Consider the following 21,729-nt stretch of genomic DNA (forward strand, 5'->3'; position numbering starts at 1 on the left):
TAAAGGTAGAGTTTTCTAATTGCATAAGGATAATACGCCGTTGACTCGTTACCAGCTTTCGGCAGTTTTTAAAAAAGGCATTAGCAAATTAGGCTTAGCCTCCTCGGATTTTGGGACACACTGTTTCCGTTTTGGGGCAACTACGACATGCGGTATGTCATCATGGGAAGTCAAAGCACTGGGTAGGTGGAAATCTGATTGTTTTATAAGTTACATCTGCCTCGATCTAGCCATATACAAGTGTTTTTTTTTCCATTATTGAAAGTGACAAGTGCATATACAGTTTACTCAAGGGTCTACTTTATAAATAGTCGTTTTTTCTTTCTATTGCAGGTTTCGCGCCGAAACAAAGTTTTTTTGTTATGGGACATTCTTTCATTTTTTGGGGAGAAAAGAAAGCAGGCATCCGTACTGGTGGACTTAATTTGGGCAATTCACAGGTTTCTGTTTTTTGGAAAGGGGTTAGAGGCATTGATGGACACCACTGTTTCCAATGGTTGTGAAATGCAGCCGACAGTATGGAGGCACCGTAATTCTGATAATCCATACAGGCGGTAATGACTTGTGCAAGATAAAGGTAGGACATCTGTTGGCCTTAATGAAACAGGATTTTGCAAAATTTAAGGATTTCTTTACAGATTCAACTATTATCTCATCAGAATTAGTGCCTAGGACCAATTGGTGAGAGGCTAGGAACTTAGGAGTGGTTGAGAGGGCAAGACGATTACTTACTGTTAGGGTTTCAAAACATGTTCAGGCCTTTGGCGGGGTGGTAGTGAGACATAGAGAGCTAGAAGGTGATAATAAGGACGTACTTTGGAGTGATTGGGTTCACCTAAATGAGATAGAGATGTACACTTTTCTATCGAGTTTACAAGATGGTTTGGAAAGAGTGTGATTTTCGGGTGGGGTTGGTCAGAATTCAATGTAGGGTTACATTACTTTCCACCGTGGTGGTTCTCATCCATGCAAGATAAGTTTTATTAGCAAGACCCGCTGTACAGTCATGGCCAAAAGTATTGAGAATGAGACAAATAGTAATTTTTCCAAAGTTTACTGCTTCATTGTTTGTAATGGCAATTTGCATATACTCCTGAATGTCAAAGAGTGATCAGCTTAACAGCAATTACTGTACTTGCAAAGTCAATATTTGCCCAGAAAATGAACTTTAACCCCCAAAACACATTTCAACATCATTGCAGTCCTGCCTTAAAAGGAGCAGCTAACATCGTTTTAGTGATTGATCCATTAACACAGGTGTGGATGTTGATGAGGACAGGGCTGGCGATCAATCAGTCATGATTAAGTAAGAATGACATCACTGGACACTTTAAAAGGAGGCTGGTTCTTGGTATCATTGTTTCTCTTCAGTTAACCATGGTTATCTCTAAAGAAACACGTGCAGCCATCATTGCACTGCACAAAAATGGCCTAACAGGGAAGAGTATCGCAGCTACAAAGATTGCACCTCAGTCAACAATCTATCGCATCATCAAGAACTTCAAGGAGAGAGCTTCCATTGTTGTCAAAAAGGCTCCAGGGCGCCCAAGAAAGACCAGCAAGCGCCAGGACCGTATCTTAAAACTGTTTCAGCTGCGGGATCGGACTACCAGCAGTGCCGAGCTTGCTCAGGAATGGCAGCAGGCTGGTGTGAGTGCTTCTGCACGCACTGTGAGGCGGAGACTCTTTGAGCAAGGGCTGGTTTCAAGGAGGGCAGCAAAGAAGCCACTTCTCTCCAGAAAAAACATCAGGGACCAACTGATATTCTGCAAAGGGTACAGGGAGAGGACTGCTGAGGACTGGGGCAAAGTCATTTTCTCTGATGAATCCCCTTTTCGATTGTTTGGGACATCTGGAAAACAGCTTATTCGGAGAAGAAGAGGTGAGCGCTACCACCAGTCTTGTCTCATGCCAACTGTAAAGCATCCTGAAACCATTCATGTGTGGGGTTGCTTCTCAGCCAAGGGAATCGGCTCACTCACAGTCTTGCCTAAAAACACAGCCATGAATAAAGAATGGTACCAGAATGTCCTCCAAGAGCAACTTCTCCCAACTGTCCAAGAGCAGTTTGGCGCCCAACAATGCCTTTTCCAGCATGATGGACCACCTTGCCATAAAGCAAAGGTGATAACTAAATGGCTCATGGAACAAAACATAGAGATTTTGGGTCCATGGCCTGGAAACTCCCCAGATCTTAATCCCATTGAGAACTTGTGGTCAATCATCAAGAGACGGGTGGACAAACAAAAACCAACAAATTCTGGCAAAATGCAAGCATTGATTATGCAAGAATGGACTGCTATCAGTCAGGATTTGGTCCAAAAGTTGATTGAGAGCATGCCAGGGAGAATTACAGAGGTCTTGAAGAAGAAGGGGCAACACTGCAAATATTGACTTGCTGCATTAACTCATTCTAACTGTCAATATAACCTATTGGTACTCATAATATGATTGCAATTATATTTCTGTATGTGATATAAACATCAGACAAACACTAATAAAAACCAGAGGCCAGCAGATCATGTGAAAATATCATTTTGGTGTCATTCTCAAAACTTTTGGCCATGACTGTACAGCAGCGATTGGCCTTTGGAAATTTTGTTGGTTATAAAGCATAAAATGAGCACGGACAAGGATTGATTTTTTGGCAATGTATGTATGGTGTTTTTTGGTCAAATAAAAAAGCTGTGGCCAACCCACATAACCCAACATTGATGAACAGTATTTTTATTCAAGGATCATCTCAGGATGTGGTTTATGTGTTGTTAACGCAGCCCCAGGTTTTTGGCAAGGAAAGGTATGGTTATGTGTTACACTCCTTGCAGTCTTAGAAATTCAGGAGCTCTTTTACTACAGTTTCAAGTTCCTATTATGGGGAAAAAGCCAGTAAAGCCACTGTCACCAGGTGGTTGAAAGAAATTATTAGGGACTGTTACGTTCTAAAAGACCTGGTTAAATATTCATGCTAACTCTACCCGTTCCACAGTTACCTCTTGGACAGATGCAAATTGTCTCTTCACAAAGTAAGTGAACTAAAACTCTAGTGCCACCTATAGGAAGAAGCAATCCTAGAAGTCAATATTGACTATTCAAGGAGCCTTATCACATGACTTAGGATAATAGCCAAAACCAAAATCTCAATTTGCAGATACTGTGTTTCGGGGTACTGCCACTCGTCAGTGCAAAGAGTGAGATATGGTTTGGCTGAGTGAGAGGCATCTGACCAGTATCCAAGGGGTAACATTTCTCCTTGCAGAGAGTGATATGTTAAGCACGTCAAGGTGAGGAGACTTTTAAGCCACAATGCTCATCTTGAAGATTGCTGTTCACCAGAGGCATCTATCTAACTTGAAGAAGCTGGAGCAGTTTTGTGTTGAGGAATTGGCAAAAATCCCAGTAGCAAGATGTAGATAACTCAGAGACTTATCCAAAGCGACTTGCAGCTATAATTGCCGCAAAAGGAGGCTCTACAAAATACTGACTTTAGGGGGTGAATAGTTATGCACACTGAAGTTTTCAGTTATTTTGTCCTATTTGTTGTTTGCTTCACAAAAAAAAAAGAAAACCAAATGTTCATAGTTTTAGGCAAGAAAAATTCAAAGGGGGTGAATACTTTCACAAGCCACTGTATATGCACACACTTATAGAGCACATGCAGATACCTAATGAAAAATAGTGAAGCCTAATAAAAATACAAGGCTGTCCTTAGTGTAGAGTATGAAAACATACATACTATAGTTGCATCTCGTATATATTCAGAGAGCCTGTACGTTCAGAAAAAACAAGATATTTGTGTAAAATTCTACACCTGCTAATTCCATAAAATATCTTAAAACCAAGCTACTTTAAATAATGAAATTACCATACAATATTACATATAAGGAACCCAGAACCTTACATTTATACCTTGCAATATTTTAAATTGTCATTAGTTTTCATTTTGAGGCTGAGCATTAAGACTGATTTAAAAAATAATTTAGAACATATTTTGATCATAATGATAAAGTCACAGAAACTACAAGCATATTGAGACTTTATTACACAAAATTACATATTTTTATGAAGTTTGTTAAACAAAGTATTCTGCTCATTTAGCTCCGAGGCTGTTGGCTGCATACTTGATCATTTCCTTTCCAAAATGCTGAATTAAATATTAAGTTCATTATTTGTATAATATCCTAATAAAAAATATTGAATTTATTATCATGTTCATATTTATGTTACAAAAATGGCACGCCACTGAAATTGACAACATGAATTTCTTCTTTAGATCCTATTGTGCTGTTATTGTGTTAACAAGCTCAACTTTGCTTTCTGTAAAAAAAACAAAAATAAAAACAAGTTAATAGTATACAGTATAGTACAACATAAGTGAATTTTTAACAACCCCCATGTAAAACATGCCAATTTCACCATGGATTTATATGTGTCTTGGTCTCTTTACCCCCGAGGGTGGTTTGCACGTTAATGACCAGACCAATTTTTATAATTCTAACCAATGTCAGTTTATGAGGTAATAACTCTGGAACGCTTCAACGAAACCCCCTGATTCGGAGACTGTTTATTCATGAGATATTATACTTCATGACAGTGGTAAAATTGATTTGATATGACTGGCATTACTTGTGAAAAAAAATTGGAAATTTGGTGAAAATTTTGAAAATTTTGCAATTTTCATAATTTGAATTTTCATGCCCTTAAATCAGAGAGATATGTCACACAAAATACACTGGTCAAAAAAATAAAGGGAACACTCAAATAACACATCCTAGATCTGAATGAATGAAATATTCTCATTGAATACTTTGTTCTGTACAAAGTTGAATGTGCTGACAACAAAATCACACAAAAATCATCAATGGAACTCAAATTTATTAACTAATGGAGGCCTGGATTTGGAGTCATCCCCAAAATTAAAGTGCAAAAACACACTACAGGCTGATCCAACTTTGATGTAATGTCCTTAAAACAAGTCAAAATGAGGCTCAGTATTGTGTGTGGCCTCCACGTGCCTGTATGACCTTCCTACAATGCCTGGGCATGCTCCTAATGAGGTTGCGGATGGTCTCCTGTGGGATCTCCTCCCAGACCTGGACTAAAGCATCCGCCAACTCCTGGACAGTCTGTGGTGCAACGTGACGTCGGTGGATGGCGCAAGACATGATGTCCCAGATGTGCTCAATCGGATTCAGGTCTGGAGAACGGGCGGGCCAGTCCATAGCTTCAATGCCTTCATCTTGCAGAAACTGCTGACACACTCCAGCCACATGAGGTCTGGCATTGTCCTGCATTAGGAGGAACCCAGGGCCAACCGCACCAGCATATGGTTTCACAAGGGGTCTGAGGATCTCATCTCGGTACCTAATGGCAGTCAGGCTACCTCTGGCGAGCACATGGAGGGCTGTGCAGCCCTCCAAAAAAATGCTCCCCAAACCATTACTGACCCACTGCAAACAGGTCATGCTGAAGGATGTTGCAGGCAGCAGATCGCTCTCCACGGCGTCTCCAGACTCTGTCACGTCTGTCACATGTGCTCAGTGTGAACCTGCTTTCATCTGTGAAGAGCACAGGGCGCCAGTGGCGACTTTGCCAATCCTGGTGTTCTGTGGCAAATGCCAAGCGTCCTGCACGGTGTTGGGCTGTGAGCACAACCCCCATCTGTGGACGTCGGGCCCTTATACCACCCTCATGGAGTCGGTTTCTAACAGTTTGTGCAGACACATGCACATTTGTGGCCTTCTGGAGGTCATTTTGCAGGGCTCTGGCAGTGCTTGTCCTGTTCCTCCTTGCACAAAGGCAGAGGTAGCGGTCCTGCTGCTGGGTTGTTGCCCTCCTACGGCCCACTCCACGTCTCTTGGTGTACTGGCCTGTCGCCTAGTAGCGCCTCCAGCCTCTGGACACTACGCTGACAGACACAGCAAACCTTCTTGCCACAGCTCGCATTGATGTGCCATCCTGGAGGAGATCCCACAGTAGACCATCCGCAACCTCATCAGGAGCATGCCCAGGCATTGTAGGGAGGTCATACAGGCACGAGGAGGCCACACACAATACTGAGCCTCATTTTGACTTGTTTTAAGGACATTACATCAAAGTTGGATCAGCCTGTAGTGTGTTTTCCCAATTTAATTTTGGGGGTGCCTCCAAATTCAGGCCTCCATTGGTTAATAAATTTGATTTCCATTGATGATTTTTGTGTGATTTTTGTTGTCAGCACATTCAACTTTGTACAGAACAAAGTATTCAATGAGAATATTTCATTCATTTAGATCTAGGATGTGTTATTGGAGTGTTCCCTTTATTTTTTTGAGCAGTGTAGTTAATAAATAACATTCCCCACATTTCCCATTTCTCTTTTACATCAGCACAATTTTGGAACCAACGTTTTTTTTGTTAGGAAGTTATAAGGGTTAAAAGTTGACCAGTGATGTCTATTTTTTCCAACAAAATTTACAAAACCATTTTTTTAGGGACAACATCACATTTGAAGTGACTTTTAGGGGTCTTTATGACAGAAAATACCCAAAAGTAACACCATTCTAAAAACTGCACCCCTCAAGGTGCTCAAAACCACATTCAATAAGTTTATTAACCCCTTCAGGTGCTTCACAGGAATTTTTTGGAATGTGGAAGAAAACAATGAACATTTAACTTTTTTTCACAAAAATGTAACTTTAGACCCATTTTTTTTTATTTTCGCAAGGGTAACAAGAAAAAATGGACCCCCAGATTTGCTGTGCAATTTCTCCCGAGCACGCCGATACCCCATATGTGGGGGAAAACCACTGTTTGGTCGCACGGCATGGTTCGGAAGTGAAGGATCGCCATTTGACTTTTTGAATGTCAAAATTGCTTGAATAATTAGCGGACGCCATGTCGCGTTTGGAGAGCCCCTAATGTGCCTAAATAGTGAAAAAAAAACACAAGTGACACCATTTTGGAAACTATTCCCTCAGGGAAGTTATCTAGATGTGTAGTGAGCACCTTGAATCTCCAGGTGCTTCACAGAAGTTTATAACATTGAGCCATAAAATAAAATTTTCACATTTTTCCCACAAAAATGTTTTTTAGCCCCAAATTCTGATTTTTCATAACGGTAACAGGAGAAATTGTACCAAACCATTTGTTGTGCAATTTTTCCTGAGTAAGCCGATACCCCATATGTGGAGGAAAACCACTATGTGGGCACACGGCAGTGCTCACAAGGGAAGGAGCGCCATTTGACTCTTTGAATGTAAAATATGCTTGAATAATTAACGGACGCCATGTCGCGTTTGGGGAGCCCCTGATGTGCCTAAACAGTGGAAACGCCCACAATTGACGCCCTTTTGGAAACTTCAGGGAACTTATCTACATATGTGGTGAGCACCTTGAATCCCCAAGTGCTGCACAGAAGTTTTTAACGTGGAGCCGTGAAAAAAAAAAATCCCATTTTTCCCACAAAAATGTTTTTTAGCCCCAAATGTTTTATTTTCAAAGGGGTGACAGGAGAAAATGGACACCAAAATTTGTTGTGCAATTTCTCCTGAGCACGCAGATACCCCATATGTGGGCGGAAAACTAGTGTTTGGGTACACGGCAGGGCGCAGAAAGGAAGGAGTGACATTTTGGTACACAGACTTCGATGGAATGGTCAGCAGGGTGTCATATCGCATTTGAAGAGCCCCTGATGTGCCTAAACAGTGGAAACCCCCCATAAGTGACCCCATTTTGGAAACTAAACACCTCAAGGAATTTATTTAGATGTGCGGTGAGCACCTTGAGGTGCTTCACAGAATTTTACAATGTGGATCTGTAAAAATTAAAAATATATATATATTCCCCCCCCCAAAATGTTGTTTTAGCCCCCAATATTTTCATTTTCACATAGATATCAGGAGAAAATGGACCCCAAAATTTGGTGTGCAATTTCTCCTGTGCACGCAGATACCCTATATGTGGGGGAAAACTAGTGTTTGGGTACATGGCAGGGCTCAGAAAGGAAGGAGTGACATTTTGGAACACACTTTGATGGAATGGTCTGCAGGGTGTCATATCGCATTTGAAGAGCCCCTTATGTGCCTAAACAGTGGAAACCCCCCATAAGTGACCCCATTTTGGAAGCGAAACACCTCAAGGAATTTATTTAGATGTGCGATGAGCACCTTGAGGGGCTTCACAGAATTTTACAACATTGGTCTGTAAAAATTAAAAATATATATTTTTCCCACAAAAATGTTGCTTTAGCCACCAATATTTTCATTTTTACAAGGATAGCAGGAGAAAATTGACCCCAAAATTAGTTGTGCAATTTCTCCTGAGTACGCCAATACCCGATATGTGGTCGAAAATTATTTTTGAGGCACAGTGCAAAGCTCAAAAGGGAATAAGCGCCATATTGGAGTTCATATTTTGCTGGGTTGGTTTAACTGTGCCATGTCACATTGGCAGAGCCCCTAAGGCACCAGAACAGCAGAACCCCCCCATAAGAGATCCCATTTTACAAACTATACCTCTCAATGAATTCATACAGGGATGCAGTGAGAATGTTGACACCACATGTGTCTCACAGAATTTTACATCATTGGGCAGTGAAGAAAGAATTACATTTTTACAAGCAAAGTTTTAGCCCCAGATTTTACATTTTCACTCTGGGAAATGGGTAAAAGTGGCACCAAAATTTGTCACAATTTTTGCTGAATGTAGAAATACCTGATATGTGGCTGTACAGTACTGCTTAGCCACACGGTAAGACTCGGGAGGGACGGAGCGCTGGAGCACAGATTTTCCTAGAATAGTATGCAGACTCCATATACAGAGACCCTAAGTGCTAGAAGCGCAGAATCCCCCCTGGGATCCTTTTTGGAAAGTATACCCCTTTGGGAATTTATCTGCAGGTGTGGTGAGGATTTTAACTACATGGGTGTGTTCCAGAAACAAGCAGCAGTGGATGTTGCTGAGTGAAAATTGCAAACTGCCGTTGCAGTAACCAATACGTTAAGCCCAGTTCGTGCTTCTGGAGACATGCACCTGTAAATTAGGCGGGCGCTACAGAAATGCCTAATATGTCGACGCTAACTGCGGTTTAGGCACACTGTGGAGCTCAAAAGGGAGGTGGGCATTTGTATTTGGGAACACAGAATTGAGTAGGGACTTGCTTTTCTGTGACTTGAGTCAAAGCTTTTATTGTGATCCAAAATGTTATGTAAAATGTTCCCATTTATCCTGTGCTCTACGCTGAGCACTGATATCAGGGTTTCCATTTAAATCTCTGAGTGATGTAATTCAGATGAAACCTCCGAGGGATCCATTCACAATAATGAGGCAGCATAGTTTCTCTGGACTTCATCTGGCCTCTGTTTAGCGGTGTCCTTTTTTTCAGAGGTTCACAAAACTGTGGCCATCAGCACTTTTATGGACGCTGTAAGGCAGCTATCAGATATATAGTTGATGGAAGGTATGTATCATAGAGATGGTTGTCATCTGTGATGTAATCCTAGAATGTTGCTCTAGTGCATCTAAGCACTAAGAGGATTGTTTGGTGCTCTGGGCCAGCTTTTACGGGTAGCCAGAGAGATCGGCGGGTCTGGCTAACCACATGCTACATCTCTGCGTGTGGTTAACAAGTTAAAATGGAGGCCGCTGTTTGGCACATGGTCTGTGTTTGGAGGGAGAAAGCCTCCTGTGTGTTGTTGTCTCCAGTCTGAGCCAGCGTACTGGACGCTATCCAGCCTGTGTGCCCACAGCACTGGCTAACTATAGACTTTGCCTAAAGGACTGCTTTGTTTTGCCTACACCAAAGCCTGTTTTTTTCCTTTATACTTATGAACGGTTTATGAAGTAATAAACAGATATGGACATTTGAATGAAAACGCTTCCTGTTTGCCTCCCGACACACCCAAGTGAGTAGAAACCCTACAATTGGTGTTAGAAGAGCGGGCAGCGTTCCCAGCAGACACGTGACTGCTACAAGATGTACAACATGTCCTGGGTGAAGTCTGCCACAAGCAAGCAAGCGATGCCATTCAAGATAGAGTACCTGCTTAAACATCTGGTGCAAGCACAGCAGGCACAACGGCACAACACCAGCAATTGCTACAGCAGCACAGGGAGCAGCAGCAACAAATGGCGCAACAGGGGATAAGTAAGCGGCTAATGCAGCAGCTCCAGATTCAGCAGCAGCTCCAACAGGACCAGCACCGTCAGCAGAAGCAGCAAATTAATTTGCTCGCAGAGGAGATCCGTAGCATGGCGACACCTCCAACAAAGTCAGTGGGCGACTTTTCCATCCGGAAGGCGGTGAGGAGAGCGCTGCAGAAAATTATCCCGGGGATGAGATAGAGGCCTTTTTGACTGTGTTTGAAAGGGTCGTCGAGAGGGAGAGACTGTCACAGGTGTGCCACAAGTGACAGTCACCCTGCAGTTGGTTGCAGGAGATCTCTTCATTTGGCATTGCAGACACCTTCTTAGAGGCTGTCTTTCTAGGACCCAGCGGCTACCTTCCTCTTGCTCATTAGCTCTCTGGCCTGGGTGTATAAATACCTGCTGTCTGTTAGAGGGATGTGCCGGCAATACTCACATTACTCCTTGTGAAGGCTCAGAGCAAGTGCATTACTTCTTCCTCTCTGGTGCTATGAGGATGGGTGTTCATCTCTCTGAAGTTGACTAAAAGCTAAGCTATCTTCCCTTGTTTGTTCCCCCTTGTTGTCTTTAGTTGTCAGTGGAGATCGACTAGCGCTCATCTCCTCCCTCCCCTAGCCAGGGCCAAACCCCAGGGAAAGACAAGGCGAGATTCGCGTGCGGCGATTGGTGAAGAACCAATAAAGGGACGTTAGTCGAGACATGGTGATATTAGATCAGCCTAGGAGGTCTCCACTTCCTCCTTTCCCTAAAGTCTGGGCTCCCTTTCCCTCTTTCCTTTGTGTTGCACTAGTCTTTCCCACACCTTGCGTGACATTATCGCCAGCCGAGCACATTTTGAAAAGAAAAAAAATCTGACACTTTTATTTCTTTTTGTGTGTGTGTTTTTGGGCCTGGACTTTTTTTTACTTCTCCGTTGGTATGGTTTCAGTTGCAGAGCTCACAGAGCAGCTGCGCAGTCTGTCTCCACTGTGAGGTTCAGCATCAACATCAGCGGCTTCAGGTTGCTAATGTGGGGGTCTCTGTAGATAGCCTGAACCCAAGGTTGCCCGGCGTGGGCGTTTTCTTTACCGCAGGACTCGGTTTGTCTCCAGTCAGTGGAGGGGTTTTTCGGGGCTCTGGCCCTCATCTATGATAACTCTGACTGAGTCGCCTTAGCTGAATCTAGGCTATGTCGCCTTCAGCAAGGGAATCAGTCAGTGGAGAAGTACAGTTTGGAATTCCGTAGATGAGCAACAGATTCCAAATGGAATGACTCAGCCCTTAGAAGTCAATTTTGTGAGGGTCTTACTGAAAGGTTGAAAGATGCCTTGGCAGTATATGAAACCCGTCAGTCCTTGGAGGCTGTCATGTCGTTGGCCATACATCTTGATAGACGCCTTTGGGATAGGTGGGTGAGACCACCTTCTTCTGGGCCTTCTTGTCGGGGTTATGTACCTCTGCCGGGGGATTGGTCTGGCGGTGAACCAGTACTGGGAGATGTGGAGGAACCCATGCAGTTAGGAGGTGTCTCTGCATCATACATTTTCCCAGAGATTTGCAAGAGAAAAGGCGTATGTTTTTATGTGTGGGAAAAAGGAACTTTTGTTGGGACCTGACCTGCAATTCCTAAACAAAAGGAGACTCTATTAACTCTTGATAGTCTGGAGTTGGATAAACAAGGGGTGCATTTGTTGCCAACCTGCAATTCACGTTTTTTCCTGACAGCAGAGATGGTGCTAGAGAGCAAAACCGAGAAAATTTCTGTGTTTGTTGACAGTGGAGCCAGAGTCAGCATGGTTGATGCTGAGTTTGTGAAAACTCATGCTCTTGCTTGCTGTACTTTAGCTAAACTATTTCCATTTTTGCCATCGACTCCGCGCCACCTGCACAGAAACCATTTACTGAGATTATACATAATGTAAAACTCAGGGTGGGGTCAGTTCATTGTGAAATAATCCCTTGATATGTCCTTGACAGTCGTCCCACACCTATTGTTTTGGGTCTTCCTTGGCTTGTGAAACATAATCCGTTGGTTGATTGGCAAGCCAGGGAGATTACTGAATGGGCAGATTATGTCCACGAGAACTGTTTACATATTTCCCTTGCTACAGTCTCTAAGGAAATATTACCTGCTTTTCTGTCTGGTTTTAAGGACATTTTTTCTGAGAAGGGGTGTCAGGATTTGCCTCCCATCGTGCTTATGACTGTCCTATTAACCTGACCCCCTGAGCTAAACTACCGAAGTTCAAACTGTATAATCTTTCTGGCCCTGAGAGAGAAGCCATGAAGAATTTCATTGCAGAAAGTCTGGAGAAGGGACATATCAGACCCTCATCTACGCCCGTGGCGGTCTACGTCCCTGTTTAGATTTCCGGGAATTAAATCAAATTACCATCCGTGATCCATACCCTCTTCCTCTGATTCCTGATTTGTTCAGCCAGGTTTTAGGTGCTAAGGTATTCTCCAAGTTGGATTTAAGGCGAGCCTACAATCTGGTTAGAATCAGAGAAGGGAATGAATGGAAAACAGCGTTCAATACCCCTGAAGGGCATTTCGAGAGTCTGGTTATGCCTTTCGTTTTGACCAATACACCTGCGGTATTCCAGAATTTCATAAATGATATTTTCCATCATTTGATGGGGAGGTTTGTGGTGGTCTAACTAGACAATATTATGATTTACTCACCTGATTTTGAGACACATTGGTGGCATATTAAGCAGATGCTCCAGATATTAAGGGATAACAAACTTTATACCAAACTGGAAAAATGTGTTTTGCTGTTCAGGAGGTGCAGTTTTTGGGGTACTTGTTGTCATCTTCAGGTTTTCGGATGGATCCGGAGAAGATCCATGCAGTCCTTAATTGGGATCGTTCCGAGAACCTGAAGGTTCTACAACATTTTCTGGGCTTTACTAATTTTTACCGATAATTCATCCAAAATTACTCTGTAATTGTGAAATCCCTTACTGATATGACTAAGAAGGGGTCTGATTTTTCCAAATGGTTGGATGCCTCAGTCCAGACTTTTTCGTCCTTAAAGAATCATTTTGCCACTGCACCTATACTCAGTCAACCCGATGTTTCCCAACCCTTTATTGTGGAGGTTGATGCGTGGGACGTGGGGGTTGGGGCTGTGTTGTCTCAGTGTCCGTCCCCTGGTAAATGGCGTCCATGCGCCTTCTTTTCTAAAAAATTTTCTTTGGCTGAGCGAAATTATGACGTGGGTAATAGGGAACTTTTGGAGATCAAATTGGCATTGGTGGAATGGCAACATTGGTTGGAGAGGGCTGTCCATCCTATTACTGTTATTACTGACCATAAGAACCTGTCATATCTCCTGTCAGCTAAAGGTCTCAACCCTAGGCAAGCCAGAAGGTCCCTATTTTTAACTAGGTTCAATTTTGTTGTCATTTTTCATCCAGGGGTCAAAAATGTCAAGGTTGATGCTTTGTCCTGGAGCTTCCCTGGTGGCGGTGACCATGAAAACCCTGCCCTGATATTACAGAAAGGGTTAGTCATTTTGGCACTGTATCCTGAACTAAAGGGTGAGGTGTTGGTGGCTCAGGGGGACGCCCCTGCCTCCTGCCCTTCAAGAGTGTTATTTGTACATTCTAATCTGCACCGCAAAGTAATTAAGGAACATCATAATTCTGTGCTTGCTGGTCATCCAGGTGGTAAGACAACCGCAGCCCTCTTCTCTCTTCGTTTTTGGTGGCCAGGGTTGCATCAGGATGTGATTGAACATGTATCTGCTTGTAGTATTTGCTAGTGTTCTAAGGTTTCGCATACCCGTCCATCTGGTACTCTTCGTCCGCTACCTATCCCTAGTAGGCCATGGACACACTTGTCAATGGATTTTATTACTGACATACCGGTTTCTGCAGGTAAAACGGTGGTTTTGGTGGTTGTAGATAGGTTCAGTAAAATGGTTCACTTCGTCGCATTACATGCTCTTCCACATGCCAAGACACTTGCTCACGTGTTCATAAATGAGATTGTGAAGCTTCACGGGTTTCCCTCTGATGTGGTGTCAGATCGGGGGACCCACTTTCTTTCCAAGTTCTAGCAGGCTTTTTGTTCTCGACTGGGGGTGGAGCTGTCCTTTTATTCTGCCTTTCACCCTCAATCGAATGGACACACCGAGCATGTCAATCAGAATTTGGAGACCTACCTCAGGCGTTTCATCTCTGAAAATCAGGAGGATTGGGCATCCTACTTACCGCTGGCAGAGTTTGCCATTATTAATCATCGTCAAGAATCAACTGATAGGTCACCGTTCTTCGGTGCATATGGTTACCACCCACAGTTTGGTGACTTTAGTGGGGTGGGAGCTTCGGGAGTTTCTGAGGAGGAACGGTTTGCTTCGACGCTCTCATCGGTATGGCGGGGTGTTCTGAGTAATTTAAAGATCATGGGAGACAGGTATAAATGTATGGCTGACAGAAAACGCTTACCAAGTCTGAACCTGAATGTGAATGACTGTGTGGTTGTCTACCAAAAATATAAAGGTTGAAAGTTCCTTCTTGGAAGCTGGGACCCAGGTTTATTGGTCCCTATAAAATAATCGCCGTCATTAACCCAGCAGAGTTTCGTCTTGAACTTCCTCTGACCCTTAAGGTCCACAACGTGTCCTTACTCAAGTAGTTTGTGGAACCTCTGGAGCCCTCACCTCTACCACCACCTGTAGTAATGGTTGACTGTAATCTGGAGTTCCAGATTTTGAGGATTACAGATTCTCGTCTCCAACGTCGTTCTTTACAATACTTAGTGCACTGGAAGGGTTATGGTCCAGAGGAGAGGATGTTGGTTTCAACACCAGAGGTGAACACTCCCAGGATGGTTCGATCATTCCACACCTCTTATCCTGAGAAACCCGGTCCTGAGTGTCCAGAGGCCACTCGTAGGGGGGGGGTGCTGTCATGGGTGTGTCAGAAGTGACAAACAGTCGCCCTGCAGTTGGTTGCAGGAGATCTCTTTGTTTGGCATTGCAGACACCTCCTTAGACACTGTCTCTCTAGGACCCAGTGGCTACCTTCTTGCTCATTAAAACTCTGGCCTGGGTCTATAAATACTTGCTGTCTGCTAGAGGGAGGTGCCAGCGATACTCACATTACCCTTTGTGAAGGCTCAGAGCAAGTGCATTACTTTTTCCTCTCTGGTGCTATGAGGACGGGTGTTCATCTCTCTGAAGTCGACTAAAAGCTAAGCTATCTTCCCTTGATTGTTCCCCCTTGTTGTCTTTAGCTGTCAGTGGGGATCGACTAGCGCTCATCCCCTCCCTTCTCTAGCCAGGACCAAACATCAGGGAAAGACAAGACAAGGTTCGCGTGCGGCGATTTGTGAAGCGCAAATATAGGAACGTTAGTGGAGACAGGGTGATATTATATCAGCCTAGGAGGTCTCCACTTCCCCCTTTCCCTCTTCCCTTTGTGTTGCACTAGTCTTTCCCACACCTTGCGTGACAGAGACTTCCGCCAGAGCAGTGGGCAGAGGTGCTGGTTCCATACTTGACGGGGGAGCCTCAGAAGGCTTATTATGACTTGGTGGACATCAAAGAGTATGGCAAGCTGAAAATGGAAATTCTGGCTCGCTTGGGGGTGACGATGACTGTCAGGGTGCAGCGGGTCCACTGCTGGGTGTATTACCGTGACAAACCCCCTCGCACCCAAATGTTTGACTTTTTGCACCTGGTCCAAAAATGGCTGCAGCTGGTGTCCTCTATGCCTGCGCAGATGGTAGAATGGTGATGGACCGGTTTGAGCATTCCCTGCCGAGGCCAATACAGACTTGGGTTGCCCAGGGTGATCCCCAGAATGCCAATAAACTGATCGGACTGGTCAAGAGATATCAGGGGGTTGAGGGTTCCTTGGGAAGGCAGGGCACTCCATACTGGGGATCCCAACAGGGGGTGGAGGCCCAAAAGGGGGTGGGGCGTTCATGGTCCAAAGGGGCAGGGGAGGTAATGCCAAAGGTCTCTACGGGTGATAACATGCCGCCCGTTCTCCCCTGACCCCCGAGCAAATGGACTGCAGCCTGGGACGCCGCTGTTCATACTATGCGTATCCGGACTGCAGTGTGAACTGTCCACCTAGCGAGGGGCCACAAGCTTGTCCCATGAAGGTAAATGGTTGTCAGGAACTGGATTGTTAAGACTCTGGGAGTCTGGTAACCCTTGCGAGGGCCACACTTCCTCTCCAACTGATCGAAGGGAAGAAGGTTGACGTCCACTGCATTCATGGTGGCCAGAGTAAACATTGAAACGACCCACGGTGCTGAGTCCCATGAGGTCGGCGTCGTCCAGGACTTGTTGCACCACATTATTATAGGTCGAGACTTGTTTGTTTTGGGATATGTGGGGGAAGAGTTCAGGGCTCGGTAGCTCGGATATGAAAAAGGTGAAGCCTGAGGAGGTATCACCACACCCAGAGTAGGACAGGTTTCCTTTCTGTGTTCTTGTGCGGGATGAGGAGGTATTGTCCCCTGAGTCTGACATTCCTGAGTTAGGGGTGACCAGTGAGAATTTTGGGTCCGCCCAACATAGGGACTTAACTCTGAGGGAAACCTTTAACAATGTCACAGTCATAAAGAGTATTGTACAGGAGCTGGGGGCTGGCACAAGATTTCCCTATTTTATGTTGAGTGGGGAGTTGCTGCACCGGGTTACGAAAGTAAGGGAGGAGCTTGTGGAAGTTATTGCTGCCAGGGCCCTATAGACGGAGGGTGTTAGACATGGCCCATTCACATGTCTTGGGTGGCCATCTGGGAGTGGAAAAAACGCAGGAACGGATCGTGCAGAGGTTCTATTGACCTGGATGTCACCGGGAAATCTTAAGGTATTGCAGGTCCTGCCCTACGTGCCAGTTAACCGCCACCACCTCTCAATTTCGAATTCCGCTCATCCCATTGCCCATCATTGAAGACAATTGCTATGGACTTGGTCGGTCCCCGGGTTAAATCTGCTCATAGGCATCAATATATATTGGCCATCTTGGACTATACCACTCGCTATCCTGAAGTGATCCCCCTGAGAAACTCTTCCGCCAAAAGTACAGCTCGCGAATTGGTCTATGTTTTTTCCCAGACAGGGTTACCAAAGGAGATCCTGTCCGACCAGGGAAAACCCTTTATGAGTAAGGTGATAAGGGAATTGTGTAAGGCCCTGCAAATCTCCCAACTGAGAACATCAGTATACCATCCTCAGACAGATGGCCTCATGGAAAGGGTCAACAAAACTCTGAAGAGTATGCTGAGGAAGGCCATAGAAAAGGACAGTAGAGCCTGGGACTGTCTCCTGCCGTATCTGTTCTCTATCCAAGAGGTTCCACAAACCTCTACTGGATTCTCGCCATTTGAACTCCTGTACCTACCATGGAGAGTAAATTCTTGGCCAAGTGACAAGGGCCAAATGAGGTGGTGAAGAAGCTTGGTGAAGTGAACTATAAGATTCATCAACCAGGAAAACGTAAAACATACCAGATCTACCACGTCAATCTCTTCATGCTTGCTGGGTCAGCCAGAAGGTAAGGTTGGAGGAGTTGCAATACCAGAGATGCTGACGAAGGCCCAAAAACAGCAGTGTCAGGAATTGCTGCAGAAGAACAGGGACCTGTTCTCGGAATTGCCTGTGTGCACAAAGGTCATAGAACACGAGGTACTAACGGAGCCACACGTGCAGGTGAATTTGAGGCCCTATCGAATTCCTGAGGCCCGATGAGAATTTATCTCCAAGGAAGTGGATCATATGTTGAAACTCGGTGTCATTGAGGAATACAAGAGCGGTTGGTCGAGCCCGATTGTCCTGGTCCCAAAACCCGATGGCGAATGGAGATTCTGCAATGACTATAGGAAGTTGATTGAGGTCTCCAAATTTGATGCATATCCGATGCCGCGTGTCAATGAGCTGATCGAAAAGACTTGGACCAGCAAGGTACATAACCACCTTGGATTTAATAAAGGGATATTGGCAGATCCCCATGTCACAGGGTGCCAAGGAGAAGACGGCATTTTCTATGCCCGACGGGTGCTTCCAATATGTCCGGATGCCGTTTGGATTGCAGGGGGCCCCGACCACCTTCCAGAGAGCCATGGACCGAATCCTTGCACCCCATAAGAAATAAGCCGCAGCATACCTGGACGATATTATAATCTTCAGCCCAGACTAGGAGAGTCATCTGGAAAAGGTCCAGGTGTTTGATGCCCTAAGGAAGGCGGGGTTTTCAATAAATCCCCAAAAAATGTGCCATGGGGAAAGAAGAAGCCAAATACCTGGGATAAGTAGTGGGTAGAGGTGAGATCAAACCCCAAATCAGTAAAGTGGAGGCAATCCAAACCTGGCCAAGGCTGCTGTCGAAGAAACAAGTTAGAGCCTTTCTAGAAATTGTGGGATACTACAGAAGGTTCATCCCAAACTTCCCCATGATGCCCGCACCCCTGACTGACCTCCTTAAGGGGACGAAATCAGCATTGGCCAAATGGTCTGCCGAGGTGGAGACGGACTTTCAAAAAATGAAAGGGGCTCTGTGTAAGCAACCGGTTCTGGCTGCCCCCGACTTCAAGAGGGAATTTATATTCCAAACAGATGGCTCTGATGTCAGTTTAGAAGAAGTAATTTCCCAGGAGATACACGGGGAGGAGCACCCTGTTCTCTACCTGAGGAGGAAGCTATTCTCATGTGAGAAAAATTAGTCTGTCATAGAAAAGGAATTCTTGGCCATAAAGTGGGCGGTGGACAAGTTACGGTATTATCTGTTGGGACGAAAGTTTAAATTGGTATCGGACCATGCCCCTCTCAGGTGGATGAGGGAGACAAAAGGGAAAAATGCTAGAGTCATCCGCTGGTTTTTAGCCCTACAGGATTTCAACTTCCATGTGGAACATAGAGCCAGGAAGCTACATGGGAATGCTGATGCCCTCTCAAGAATCCCCTGTCTAGTAGTAGACGTTACTAAGCACCATGGTTTTAAGCAGAGGGGGAGGTATGCAAGGCATCTACCGGACATATAGTTGATGGGAGGTATGTATCATAGAGATGGTTGTCATCTGTGATATAATCCTGGAATGTTGCTCTAGAGCATCTAAGCACTAAAAGGTTTGTTTGGTGCTCTGGGCCAGCTTTTATGGGTAGCCAGAGAGATGGGCGGGTCTGTCTACCCACATACCTCATCTCTGCGTGTGGTTAACAAGTTAAAATGGAGGCCGTTGTTTGGCACATGGTCTGTGTTTGGAGGGAGAAGGTCTCCTGTGTGCTGTTGTCTTCAGACTGAGCCAGGGAACTGGACGCTATCCAGCCTGTGTGCCCACAGGACTGGCTAACTAGAGACTTTGCCTAAAGGACTGTTTACTTTGTTTTGCCTGCACCAAAGGCTGTTTGTTTTCCTTTACACTGATGAACGGTTTATGAAGTAATAAACCGACATGGACATTTGAATGAAAACGCTTCCTCTTTGCCTCCCGACGCACCCAAGTGAGTAGAAACCGTACAACGCCTAATAAAAAAACGGACACTGTGGGATTACAGGCCAGGTGGCATCCACAGTGCTTCCATCTACCTCATTACAGGCAATCTTCCGCCAGGGGTTCGGTCTGAATCACGTATTTCAGAGATTTATATGGAAACCCCGGTGTACGCGCTCAGCACAGATTGCAGGATAAATGTGAGCAGAGCCATACTGCGATCTTTGGGAGGCAAAATAAACAAATCAGCAGCAGGAGAATTGGTTTTATTTCTTTTTTATGCTTTTTCTCTTGCGGTATAAGTGATTACATGACTATTCTTCGGGTCGGTGCGATTACAGCGATACCAGATTTATATTGGGTTTTCATGTTTGGCTGCTGTCACACACTAAAAAACGTTTTTTTTGTTTGTTTTTTTTGGCAAAAACTAGTCTTTGCATAGCTATATTTTGAGAGCTATAATTTTTCCATATTTCGTCCTACAGTCATGTAAGGACTTGTTTATGCAGGACAAGTTGATGTTTTTATTGGTACCATTTTCAAGCATGTGACATTTTTTTGATCTCTTTCTATTGCTATTTTTGGGAGGAAGAAAAAACAAAAAAACAAAAATCAACAATTCAGGATTTTTTTATGCCTTTCCACGTGTGGTAAAATTGATAAGGCAGCTTTATTCTTCGGGTCAGTAAGTTTACAGTGATACTACATTTATATATTTTTTTATGTTTTGGCTCTTTTACACAAACTACTTTATAGAAAAAAGAATTTTTTTGCATTGCTTTATTCTATAACTTTTTTATATTTTGGCTGATGGAGCGGTACGGTGGCTTGTTTTTTGCGGGACAAGATGACATTTTTAGCGGTACCATTTTTATTTACATTAATCTTTTTGACCGGGCTTTATTCCACTTTTTGTTCGGTGGTATGATAATAAAGCACTGTTTTTTGCTTTTTTTTTTTTTTTTATCGTGTTCACTAAAGGGGTTAACTAGTGAAACAGTTTTATAGGTCAAGTCTTTCTGGATGTGGTGTTACCAAATATGTGTACTTCTATTGCTTATTTTTTTCATAATAATATTTATTTATGGGTACAATATATATACAGTGCTGCTCACCATTATTGGCACCCCTTAATTTTTTTCATAGACTGTACAATATCTTCAGAAATAAATGTAAATGTACCAAAGTTATATCCTCAGGATTTTAAAATTATTGATCCAAAGTAATACAATAAAACATAGTTTTTCAACTTCCTTGTTGCAATTTCAAAGAAGAAACAGAATAAACAACATGTGCAGCAATAAAGGCGCCCCCTAATTATTACTTGGTTGCACACCCTTTGGCATTGCCGACAGCCTCCAAATGTTTCCTGTAGCCATCTATAAGCTTCTTGCACTACTAGCTGGAATTTTCTCCCACTCTTCCTTGGCAGTTTGTTCAAGCTCATGAATGTTTGCAGGGTTCTTTTTCCCAATGGCAGATTTCAGCTCACCCCAAAGATTTTTAATGGGATTGAGGTCAAGCCTCATTGCTGGCCAATTTAAAACAGTCCATTTTTTCTTTTTCAACCATTCCTGTGTACTTTTGGATGTGTGCTTTGGGTCATTGTCTAGCTGGAGGATCCATGATCTTCGACTCAAACCATGTTTTCTTACACTGGGTAAGACATTTCACTCTGAAATCTCTTAATAATTATCTGATTTCATGATTCCTGTGATATGGTCAAGACCTACAGTACCAGACACAGCAAAGCAACCCCACAGCATTATGGATTCTCCACCACCTTAACTGTTGGTAAGGTTTTCTTTTCCTTATAAGCTTCATTGCGTCATCTGTAAACTGTTGCTTTGCATTGCCAAAAAAGCTCTATTTTTGTTTCATCTGTTCATAGAACATTTTCCCAGAAGGATTGTGGTTTGTCAAGGCACTCTTTGGCAAAGATGAGTTGTTCCTTTTAGGTCTTTTCTCCAGCAATAGTTTCTTCCTTGGCCTTCACCCATAAAGCTCTGATTGGTTTAGTGTGTGGCGAATGGTACTTGTTGAAACCATGACCCCAGACTATTCTAGGTTGGCCTTCAGGTCTTTGGATGGTTGACATGGTGTTTTCTCCACCATTCGCAAACACCTTCGAAGACATCTAGTCAATTTTTCTGTTTCCTCCATGTCCAGGAGGTT

General features: G+C 44.0%; 1 protein-coding gene across 2 annotated transcripts in view; it reads right to left on the minus strand.

Annotated features, from left to right (window-relative positions):
• Positions 1-4,069: 4,069 nt before the first annotated feature.
• Positions 4,070-21,729, minus strand: part of FMN2 (formin 2) — an 872,215-nt gene continuing 854,555 nt past the window's right edge. For both annotated transcript variants that reach the window (XM_073671454.1, XM_073671453.1), the window contains one exon: positions 4,070-4,314. In XM_073671454.1, coding sequence (XP_073527555.1) covers positions 4,285-4,314 — 30 coding nt within the window. In that variant the 3' untranslated portion in view covers positions 4,070-4,284. The remainder of the gene's footprint in view (positions 4,315-21,729) is intronic.

This window comes from Phyllobates terribilis, unplaced genomic scaffold (assembly GCF_046119375.1).
Source record: "Phyllobates terribilis strain yellow unplaced genomic scaffold, ASM4611937v1 Scaffold_3__8_contigs__length_932513732, whole genome shotgun sequence".
NCBI classification, from domain to species: domain Eukaryota; kingdom Metazoa; phylum Chordata; class Amphibia; order Anura; family Dendrobatidae; genus Phyllobates; species Phyllobates terribilis.